The sequence below is a fragment of the Struthio camelus genome, chromosome 4 (assembly GCF_040807025.1).
Source record: "Struthio camelus isolate bStrCam1 chromosome 4, bStrCam1.hap1, whole genome shotgun sequence".
Lineage (NCBI taxonomy): Eukaryota > Metazoa > Chordata > Aves > Struthioniformes > Struthionidae > Struthio > Struthio camelus.
In genome coordinates, this window is record NC_090945.1 from 46,437,573 (window position 1) to 46,449,235 (window position 11,663).

The 11,663-nt window shown below is 38.3% G+C and overlaps 1 protein-coding gene across 1 annotated transcript; it reads right to left on the reverse strand.

Moving 5' to 3' along the window:
• Nucleotides 1–3,397: 3,397 nt before the first annotated feature.
• Nucleotides 3,398–6,434, reverse strand: SCRG1 (stimulator of chondrogenesis 1). Its single transcript, XM_068941052.1, is given in 5 exon segments — nt 3,398–3,538; nt 5,148–5,387; nt 5,636–5,723; nt 5,726–5,775; nt 6,328–6,434. Coding segments are annotated over 5 exon segments (540 nt in total). The 3' UTR covers nt 3,398–3,483.
• Nucleotides 6,435–11,663: the final 5,229 nt, after the last annotated feature.

Below are 11,663 nucleotides of genomic sequence, written 5' to 3' on the forward strand. Positions count from 1 at the left end.
CTGGGTGTGTCTGTAACTTATTTGGTGAGTTACTTGTAAATAATACTTAAGCTTTGACTACTTATGTAATAATATTAAAATATTTTTCAATTGAAGTGTGCCAAGGACATATTTATGAATGTACTTAGAAGTCTTGTGATGCAATACTGTTTTAAAAAGAAAACAAAAGAAGCTGTAGCAGGATTAGCAATAGATTTGCCCCTCCCCAAGGTAAAAGGCTGTAAATGACAGTTCCACTGGTTGGCTGAGGAGAAATGGCTGAATAATGTTTTGTTTTTAACTCTTTGGAAGCAAGAGTTGATGGGATCTCTTCTGATTTGTTTGTTCATCTTGTTGGTGTGATCTGTGCTTCCAAGCCTTAAGGCCCTCCCGCTCCTGTATTAGAAAGAAAATATTGCAGCTCTTGAATTTCAAAGATATAAGTACAGATTGAAAGACTGCTGTAGTATACTTACTGCACAGATTCTTGCACTTGGGAAGAAATACTCTAACTGCTGACTCTCCTTCCTCCATCTACATAGGCTGTTGCCAAGAACGTAATTGGAGAATGAAAGATGGAGCTGATGCTGGTCTGATATGGTTTCCTGTAGTATTTTTTCTTCCTATTGAAGATGTTACCATATGTTATCTGTTTTTTTTTTTTAAGGAGTTAAGCACTCTTGCTTCTAGTTGAATATCTTAGTGAAATCTGCAATGTTGAAGAATATACATGATTTCTTGTATTTTTACTGATAACTATTGTTCCTATCTAAATCTGTGATGTATGAAATTTAATTCTTGGCTTTTTTCTGCTTTGTTTTAAGCTGTGCATATAGGTTGATGGGGGAAAAAGAGTTATCTCAAAAGAGAGAAAGACCACAGCTTCAGCTTGTTCAGTTAGCATATGTTACAGCTCCAAGTCTTATCAGAAGATGTTTAAGAAGTTTTTTCTTAATGTGGGAAAACCATGAAAGCAGTAGTCTTATAATCTAATCTGCTGGATGCTAATCTTGTAACTTTTTTGAAAATTGCTTTGAAGTCACTAAGACTGAGATGCTGTCCTATTTTGCTTTTTTGACCCATTGCACTCTTGCTCAGGACTGAATAATGATAAACCCTAAATTCAAACTGGCTGTCTTCCCAGTAGCTATCACTGGCCTAATTTCTCTCACTTGCAGTGTCTCACATATTTCCAGATTAAAGTTCTGCACTGTTGGCCTAAGTTCAAGCTAGTTAATGATACCTAGCTAGTGGTAGCTAAAATTGATATTCCTTTGGTGAGGAAATGTTTTAATATACATTTCACTGTAGTGATTGTAAAGTTGTCTGAAGATGACAAACTGAATTTGTGCAAAGGATGTATAGCAAAGTACTAATTAGAGAAAAACAGTGAGGGAACCTGGCAGTGAATATGATGTCTAAAAGGTAAAGGTGTTTTTCTCTAGCACAGAATGCATGATGGGGATGAACGCGCTCATGTGGGCCTGGCAGGACCTGTATAAGCCTTCTTGGGAGGGAAGGAGTGTTGGGGGGAAGAAACAAAGGCAAAAGCTTCTACAGGAAGTAAGTCTTAAAATAGCAGCCTAAGTGATCCTATCCTGCACATGAAAAACTGGCAAAACTTTTCTGCTGTGGATTATGGATTTCCCCTAGTCAGTAGCGATAGAAGGGAAGTAATTGAAAACTGCCTTCTAACTTTGCTACCCAGTTGTGCCTCTGCCTTAGAATTTTTGCTACTGCCACTCTGGAAAGCCGTGAATGACAGAGGCATACAGTGTGATTCATGTAGAAACCAGATAGCAGGACCCACAAATGCTACATGCCCTTATTACTGCTAGAAGCTTAGAGGAGACTTTCCACAAGAGTGGCTACTGTATGTTTTCTTAGAGTGCTGGCTTTGGATATTTTGACTGTTGGTTGCTACATTTCCACCCTCCAGCCTGCCAGCTAATTATTTGGTAGGAAGCCTGAATGACTCAGGAATAATTACGCAAACCAGGCTTAAAAAGCCTAGAGACAGCAACTGTTTGTTTAACAGACAGTAGCCTAAAAATTGCTTGATTAAAAATAGTATGCACAGATTCACTTGAAGCATTTATTATTAGTTATGTATAATGATAATAAAAGAAAACTACCATCAAACTCTCTTTTACCAAAAGATGAAGAACACAGTCATTGTGATGTTTCATACTCTTTGTGAAGTAAAACTCTGGTAAACTGGTAGTAGCAGTTTTCATGGGGTAAGGTTATAAGATTTAGATGCATGGTACTTTGTTTTGAGGGAGAAAGACTAAAGATAGTCACATCAGTGTTACATGTTTTCCATGTGACTGACTTGACAGCTAAAGAGTTTTTGTATATTAGGCAATAAGGTACCTTGCTACCTGTAAGTCTAGCTTGTTCAAGTAGCTTTTGTTAAACTTGCGTACATTAAACTATTGGCTATTTTTTTCTTGTATTGTAATCAGCATTAGCAAATGTTGAGAGAGAACTGTACATCTGCAGGCTAGACCATGATAATTCTTAAACTTTAAGATGATTCTTTAATATTTCTAGTTACCTCTTTGTCTTCTCATTGCTACCTACTTCCCTACAAGGCTACCCTAAATACAAAGTCAACGTTTAATTTAATTTTGAGGTACTATATTTCAAACAAGGCTTGATCCAAAAGCTGCTTAAGTGAGGATTTTTAATGTTACCTTAACGGACCTTGCATCAGTCCTATCCTCTTTAGATGCCTTTCTGAGTGTACATGCTCTAGCAGCTCTTCTGATAGAAGTGCAATGTTAAATTTAAACAACTTGACTAATGTTTTACACATTTTATTGTTATGCAGGTGACCAGTTAGACATAATTATGACCTGAGTATGCTTTAGTTGCTAATGTGAGCTTTGACAATTTTTCCAGTGGAATTTTCAAATACAAATGGTGCAAATTTGCTTTTTTCCCCTCTCCCCTCTTCCTTAAAGCTGCTTAAATAGAACATGGTAACCTATCTACACAAGTGCCAGGTATCCAGTAGCTTCAGGGTAAAACAACATTAACCGTGTAACAACAATAAAGCAATAGGAAGCTGTACTGTGGAAGAGTGCTACAAGGAGTCACATTCTTAACCACCTTATGCAGTAGGTTGCTACAAGGGTCACCTTCTTAACCACGTTTAATGTTAAGCTTGAAGTTCCTATATCAACTCCTTTGGGAATGTTGTCCTCCTTTAAAAAGAGAGAGATTTTTTGCTAGGAGAAGCATATTAGGACAATGATTAGCCTTCTATCAAGTTTCAAAGTGTTACGAAAATTCAGGCAGCTAACAAGTTTGAAGGGAAAACCTTATGGTTTTAAGATTCCAAAAAGATATAGAAATTTTCCTACAGTGTAAGGAGAGGCACTCTAATGTGGTTAGAAAGGAAGGGTTTGTTGTTTCTTTTTTTTTTCTTCTCTTAAAGCACTGTTACGTAATTGTAGGTGCTGTGCCTGTAGTCCTCGCTGGTAGACTTGATGTTGGTCACTGACTGCTGCAGGGAATCACAAAAGAGATCTTTGGTCCAAAGAAAGTATCTCTGAAAAACATTACCAGATATTTAAGTAGTTGGTTATTGCTTCATCAGAGCTTTAACAAAATAAGCATTTCCAATTGTGTGGGGTTTTTTGTTTTTGGTTGTTTGTTGTTTTTTGGTGGGGTGTATGTGGGATTATTATGTTTGTAGATGTTCTTCTGGTAGTGCAAATGCAACTCCTGGTCTATTTGAAGATAGTATATTTCTACCTCCGCTTTGGAAGTGATAGCGGAACTCTCATTGACTGTGTGTGCCTGAACCTTACTGCTGGTATTTTTGCTTTGAGAAAGTAAACTTACCATATATATGATATTAAAAAAAATAAAGAACTTGGGCATGTGCACACATACTGTTTACTGCAATTTGTCCTGAGAGCAGACCTGCAAAGTAAGTCTTCTGTGTCTGGAGATAGATGAAGGTAGGCTTCTTGTGTATTTGTGTCAAAACAAGAGCCTTTCATGGATGGTTTAAAGCTCAGAGATTGAAGCTGTAAGCCAAAGTGTGCTGCAAGGTGAAGACACCATATGTAGCTTGGAGGAGAATGAAATAGGAAAAATGTATTTTAAACCTTATTCTCTGTTTAAATGTGGTCTGCCAGAAGGGTAATCAAAGAGAATTTTTAACTTTAGAATTCATTCCTGTTTGGTTCAAGATCTCGTGTCCTGACCTATTAATCCTGTGCGAGTACTGAAAAGTTACCCTTTATTGTATTCTGGGGGACTTGAGAAGCTTTGGTGGTAAGAAGAGCATTAATGTTTCCTGGCCGCTATCACTTAGTGGCATTATATAAGTAAGCAAAAATGACTACTTCTACTTTTGAGGTGTTGATGTTTTAATTTAAATTTCCTGAATAAAATATTTAGCTGTTAAGCTGAATGAGATAATACCTCTTAACGCATTTAATTCTTTCAGGCCAATAAATCGCAGGCTGGTGGTGTTCATTAACTCAACATTAGATTTGTTGAAATGTACATTCTTTTTCTAAAACAATAACATTCACATCCCATCAGAATTTCTCTGTTTAGCTCTGTCAGCACAATGTCAGCAAGCCAGGCAAGTGTCAGTGTTTCCTGGGCTAAATCTTCCCTCCCTTGCGGGCATTTGTGGACTTACTTCTGCCCCCGCCCCCCCCTTAACTCTCCTACCTAAAGCAGCTACCTTCACAGAATCACTTATTCAGCTGACATACCTGCATATGCCTTGCAATAGCCACATAGCTCTTTACTGTGTATCAGGAATCTAAAGGCTTTGATGGTCCTGAAAACAACTTCATTGCAAAGTGCTGTTGATAAGGAATTATCATAGTGCTAACAGCTGGTGTAGATCAAACAGTTGCTGGCAAAAGAGTCAAAAGCTGGGTGATCTGAATGCTTGATTTTCCTATAATAGGATGTGTAGGTTTAAAGTGTGCTAAGCAAATCGCAGGTGAGCACTGAAAAACAAATTTAAAAACTGGCTGTATCTTGATATAATTTCAAACCACCTGAAGTTGTTATGCATTTCTTTACAATGGTAGCTTATTCCTCAGGTGGTAACTGTGAAGTAATGGAAATATAATAAATGGTTACATAGAACTTATTTCGTATAAACATGTAAAAGAAAACAGTCTTACTTTGGGCAGCAGAGTAATTCAGTAAAGTTGCAGTAACAGATGATCTCACAGCCCCTCCCTTCCCAAAAGTGATCTTGCAGACTCTGATCGATTTGTCGCAGATTAGCCAGACCTTCAGGGATGCTGTGACAGTTGTGGTCTCTTAGGGCCCTCTTGTAACAAGAGAGCCGAGGGGAAGGCACTGTGTGGGTACCCAGGAGCATGCTCAGCAGCAACAGAGCTGAGACCGTCTTCATTTTTGCGAAGCTTCCTGTTGTAGTAGTGCTAAAGAGAAATGAGGTATGTGAAACAGATATACCTGTTGAACAGATCAGTTTTCCCAATTTACTTTCAAGCTTGCATTTCTTCTTTCCCGTGAACTTTTGGAGGTTTGTGTTTCCTCCTCGGAGGTGAACAGTGCCATGGAGCTGACATTCATTGCTCTCTATACAGCCTGTTTCTTTTCTTGGGAATTGAGGCTTCTGTTGCTGGCAATTTTGTGGTTTCTTTGGCCTCTCACCTTGAGAAAATTGCTTTGAGCTGGACATGTTCTCCCAATGGTGTAAATGAATGTATTAAATGCTACTAAAGCAGGGAAAAGGTTCAGATGTATTTCATTGTTTTCCTGGTGATCTTGGCTCTTTGAGGGCTGTTGGAACAAGAGTGGCTCACATAATTAGTAATATGTTTCCCCTTAAAACTTGTGAAAAACTGTCTGCTGATTGAACCTGTCGTGACTGACTGACTGGTCAAGAAACCAACACAGCAAAGGAAGCTGAAGCTCTTAGCGGTGCTTTGAGAAGTTGCTGTCCTGGACTGTGGTCTTGGTGATTTTTACACTGCAGGCTGCAATATGCTAGAGTTACTGACAAATTATCATCTTTTTTTTGGTGCTGAAAACTACTTAGCTGAGTCATGCTACAGGAGGTCATTGTGGTTTAATGGACACCACTTTTTAAAAGACAGCATAAATTATTCCTTGCAACTATATTTTCCATCATCTGAGTGAGCTTCTTTAACACTAGCTGGACTATTTTGTGCTGCTTTTGCACAGAGGCTGACTATGCCACAAAGCTTTGGGTAAGACCGTTGAACTTGCATTCACTTTCAAATTAGTCCTGCATTTTGAACAATGCTTCAACCTAGATCTTACTGGTATTAGGAGGAGGGAGACTGGTTTGTTTGTTTTTTTGTTTTTTGCCTTTCCTCATGCTTGAACAGAGAGGGCTCTATCTGTCTGAGTTTAAATAGCAGTTCTACTCTGAAAACCAGTCCAGAGCAATGGTCAACTCCGTTCAACAGCTCCATGTATATTCCGAAGAGTCTGTTTTACTGCCAAGAAAAGAGAAGAGCAAAAATGTGGTTCTTCATCCTGTCGGCACTATGGAGTTGATCCAGCTGGTTCCTGCCTGGTCTTTCCTGTGAGGCTGCAGAATGGACTATTCTAGACTAACCTGAAAATAATCAGGAATAAAGCAGTGTTTGATCAAAGACTGTCAGATGCCAAGTTAAGATGGTAGGGCTGCTATCTAGAACAAAAAAACTTAAGCATCCTCGATCTAGAAATCACTATGACGGTATACAGAGTCTCACTTGTCTTATTTTGTAAAACTCCCGAGGTAACCCATGAAAAACAAACAAGAAGCTATTAGATGTATGACTTTACCTAGGAAAAAATTACTGTAGATTATAGTAATTATATCACCAGCATACTTATCTTGCTGATCTTCCACTTCTTCAGCCAATGAATGAAAAAACAAAGCTTAAAACTAAGGAAGCCTGGACATTTGGATTCATATAATGGATAAAATACTACACCTGGATGCATTTTGATTATATTTTCATAAGTTTTTGCAGACTTATGTTTTTGAACACTGATAGCCAAGTATAATATTAAAGTATCTAATGTATTAAGGAATATGATTAAAATGAAAATAAGCTCTTGTGTCTTTTCTAGCTTCTGTCATAGAAGCAAAATTCACTGAATGATTTCTTTTAGTTCCCGTGAACTTGTGTATGAACTTTTGAGTAGGAGAGTCCTATAAGCTACTACTAATGGGGCCTTGGGGATCTATTTTTTAATTACCTTAGAGTGCAATATTAAATAACATACTGTCTTTATTAGTTTTAGACCTCAAAACTACTTCTTGAATAAAGTAAACATTGTTCTAACTTGGCCCGATGTTGTTTTTTAGACTCAAGTAAAGGATCTGTATCTGTATTATAATAATGGTTTTATTTTGTAGGATTATAAACACTGCACAGTTATGAGAGTTCTGCTCCAGAAAGTCTAATGTCCAAAGAGAGCAGATTTGTATATGCTATGCCTTGATGAATGCCAATGCCAAGCATATTTTTCTGTTCAGATAATTGAATTTAATTATTTAATATTTCATGGAAGAAGAGTTCCATGAAACTGAAATCTATGGTGTGAGCTTCTTGTGCCTTTGTAGGATGGGGTATTCATAATATCTTGCTCTTCTGTGTGTTTCATATTCCTAATAATTTGGATGAGCTTTCCCTAGCTTGAGTGAGTTAGGTAGATGGCAACAGATTCAAATTAGCATCCCATCTTCTTAAAGTGATCCTAGGAACACGTCCTATCATGAGAAGGGTCAGATTTTGTGTGTAGGCTGTCAAATTTGCAGGATAAAAAAATTCATGATCGACATAATTCTGAAAGTAATTCACTGTTTGCCTTGGAATGTAACAGGATATTACTGCAGCGCATCATCAAGAGGTTTGATGTGAATAATAGACAACATCAGCATTAATAAAGCAAGGTCCTGTGCGGGTGAGCTATGGGACAGATAGCTGTACTAACAGGTCAGTTATGCGTCTTGTTTAGTGTTGCTGTAATTCAGAAAATTGTGTATTGTTTTGTTTCTACTTAAATATTTCTTCTGTGTTTTTTTTTTTTGCAGATACTAACTTAAAAGAAACTCAGTCAACGATCTTTTTGAAATGTTCTCTTTAGTGTAAGAAAATGAAGCCTATTCGCAGATGAAAGATTCCCAAGGAACTGAAGTGTTTTATGAACTGCCTGCACAGGATCAATGGTGATAAACTCAGCAGACCTTCCGGACATGGCATACTACTTCTGACAAAATACTATGACTTCTTTTCCTGAATAAGGCTTCACAGATGATGGACCGTTACCGAATGCATGGGTAAATAACAGACCTAGTAAGTACATGTTTGTTTAAAAATGTATGTAGAAGATATTATCTGCTTTCACATAACACAGAAAAACCCTTTTCTTGCGGAGCAAGCCAGATAAATATGATGAGCAAATTGCCAAGGTGACTCAAAGAAGCATTGCCAGCAAATACAGTCTGACGTTTGTGTTTTAAACTTTCTGAAGAGGTTACAATCCAGTTACGCTAGGCCTAACCAGGCGACTTTACTCCTGTTAGAATTTGAAACAGCATAGTCTTCATAAAGCGATCTTAAAAATATTTAAAACGAGCTTCCAGCATTTTCATAAGTCCTTTTTTATGAATTGCTTCATTGGTTACTTTGAAGTGGTGTGAGTGAAGTTCAGCTAGGAGAACAAGTGCTTTGAAACCAGTCAGAGTTTCATCTAAAGGAAAATAGGTAGTTTTGGAATATGCACTGCTGTGTCAGGGATCATTGCCATCCCTGTTCATTCAGCTGAGAGTTTTTGAATTGTCCTGCCAGGCAATTTGGCACCATATAGTCTGGATCTGCTAGCTGCAAAGGGAGTCTGAAAAGGACCAAAAAGAAAGCAGGAAAAAAAAACAAGTTTCGGCCTCCATGGCCAAGAATAACAGGGCAATGTTTGCTGAGTGTGGTAACACACTTTAGAGGTCAAATGATATCACTAGGAGTTCAGGTGTTAGAAGCTGGATACAGAAATGGGGAAATGTGTGAGAAATGGCAGTGTGTATTTCAGCATCTCTAGAGATTCTGCTTGTTTAGGGGGGAAAAGATAAAGTTTACAATTCAGTTTATCAATCATTAAACGTGCAGTCTAGTATTATCAAGCAGTCTGTGTATTTCCAGTTGCCTGAGGTTGAAAACAGAATACTTTGCTCTAATTGATATCTTTTTGGTGTGTGGTCTTTTCCAATCAGTCCAGTGGAAAGTGCTGGCTAAACAAGCTGGCTAATTGCACTTAGCGAAGTGAAGCAAACTTTATATAAACTTGTTTTCTAAATGTGCATTGAGCTAAAAATGCCTGTTCAACATAAAATGCTTTTTATCATTCATTATGCATTTGTTAAGCTTCCATTTCAGGAACACCTGTAAAAAGCTGAGCTAAACACTTAAATATTTAGGTGTAGTAGTGCATTATAACACATTTAGGTTTATTAATGTATTCATAAGAAATGATTACACAAGAGCTGCATAACTGTGATATTGTGAAGAAGGTTTTTTCCATTAAAAAAAAAATCCTTCAGATCTGTTTTGCCTGAACAGTTGGTGCATTGTAAGGACAGCAGCTATTCCACCGAGGATGAATTTAGTGAATTACTGCTTTGTAATTACCATCAATACTATGATTCTTTCCAGGATTTGGGTTCTCATCAAAACCCATTTAATTTTTTTAAAGACAGCAATTAATTGTGAACACACTTCTCCCCACGTTCACCAATTCTGCAGTAACGTTGAGTACAGGAAAGTAATATAGTATGTTTAATAACTTCATAGTAACAACTGTAACATCCAACTTTGTGAAGAAGAGTGAGACAGCGAAAGACTTTAGCCGGATTGTATCCATGCGTCTATCTTGTATAACATCTTTTGCCTACAATGCATCTGCTTCTCCCAAATATTTTCCTACATATGTTCCCATATGTATTTCTAATTCTATATCCTGTAACTATCATCAGAAGAACAAGTGCACAAGGATAATTTCAGGAGCAAGACATACCTTTCTCTTCTGCTTCTCTCCCTTTCACTTTCTTGGCAGCTGTATCTTTTTAGAGGTACCCAGAGAGAGCTAGGGCTAGAGGAGATGAGAAGAGGGAGGGCTCAGGGGGAGATGCTGCACAAACACCCCTTTGTTTGCTCTGACTTCTGCCTGTGACTGACACACTCCCTCCTCCAGCGAGGGGCCAGAGGATGGGTTTCAAGAACTACCTCTTTCAGTCACTGCCAACCTAGAGGAGAAAAAAATATGAACTGATCCTTTCTAGCAGGAAATGATGAGTCCATCCAGGACTCACGAGAAGGTGTCTCCTTGGAGTAAAGCATAAAACCCAGAAAGGGGGGAAAAGAAAACACCCCGTGGAATAACTTCTTGCTGTGGACTGGAGAACGGATTTAGGGGGAGAGCGAGCTGGTGGGGTGGCAGCAAGGAGTCAGGCTACCAGAAGGATGTAGTTGTTGGACGGATGCGTTATTTTGCGTTGAGCAAGAGGAACAGACCCAACGAGCAACCTCATGCAATAGTTTAATCCTTGACTTTGGGCTTCTATTTCTTTTTTTCTTTTTTTTTTTTCTTTGAACCCGAAATAATCAAGAAAAATAACTATTTAAGCAGACTTCTGGTACAGCATACTATGCTAAGCCATGTATTGAGTTCATTACTGACAAAAGAGTTAAAAGGTAAAATAGTATGTTGAATAGTATTTCAAAGTTGTTTTTTTAGATTAGTATAGCGAATCAAATACTTTGTATCCAAAAAATACCTGATTGGATGTGCTTAAATGGAACTGAAGTACTATGTAGTAATGAGGAAAATAGTCTTGGAGGTAACGTGTGGGACTTGGTCAACGTCATTATGTTACTGTTCCAACTTGGCTCTGGCTCTATTATGGCCATTCTGGATCTATTTTGTTTCTTCATCAGATCCAGACAATGGTTTTTGCTCTCATCTCTCTCGTAATCGATAAGTAATAATTTTCAAGGTGGTTAGATGGAAATATGGATAGGGAAGTATGATTGCACCTTAGCTAGTGAGCTATAATCTTTACATTTTCTAGTCTGCATCATTTTGACTCTGCTGCTTTGTAAGTGTTACAGTTTCTCTCCATCTATTGGGCCGCTCCCTAGTACAGAGTTTTGTTAGGAGCACAAAAAGCTACCTCTGCTCAGCTGCCTCAGTTCACAATTGGATGTCTTTGTGCTTACCTGCTTTGATTATTGTTTAGGCCAATATACCGGATGTGAACTAAGGCCTCTGCGAGGTACATATCTCATATTCTGCTGCCTCAGCTAGGGAAGTAGAGAAGTGGCACAAATGCTTAGGAGTAAGCCTCTTTAAAACTGGATGCACCTATTCATGGTGATCACATGCAGCAGACTTTTCCACCTCTCGGCCAGAGGTGGGTGGCTGGGACAGCAGAGCAGTATATATGACTGCAGCTCAGCCTCTAGCTCAGCTCTGCGGTGCGTTCTTCGCTGCTGCTGTTATAGGGATGGCAGCTTAAAGGAAAGGGAAAAGGTAGCAGTGGGCAGTTACTGTCAGAAGAAGACATTTTTGCCTTTTCAGGATGACAAAATACCTTGCACCAGCTCTGCTTTTCTACAGAATTTTTTTTCTGATGTGGATCCTAGCCATGATGATCC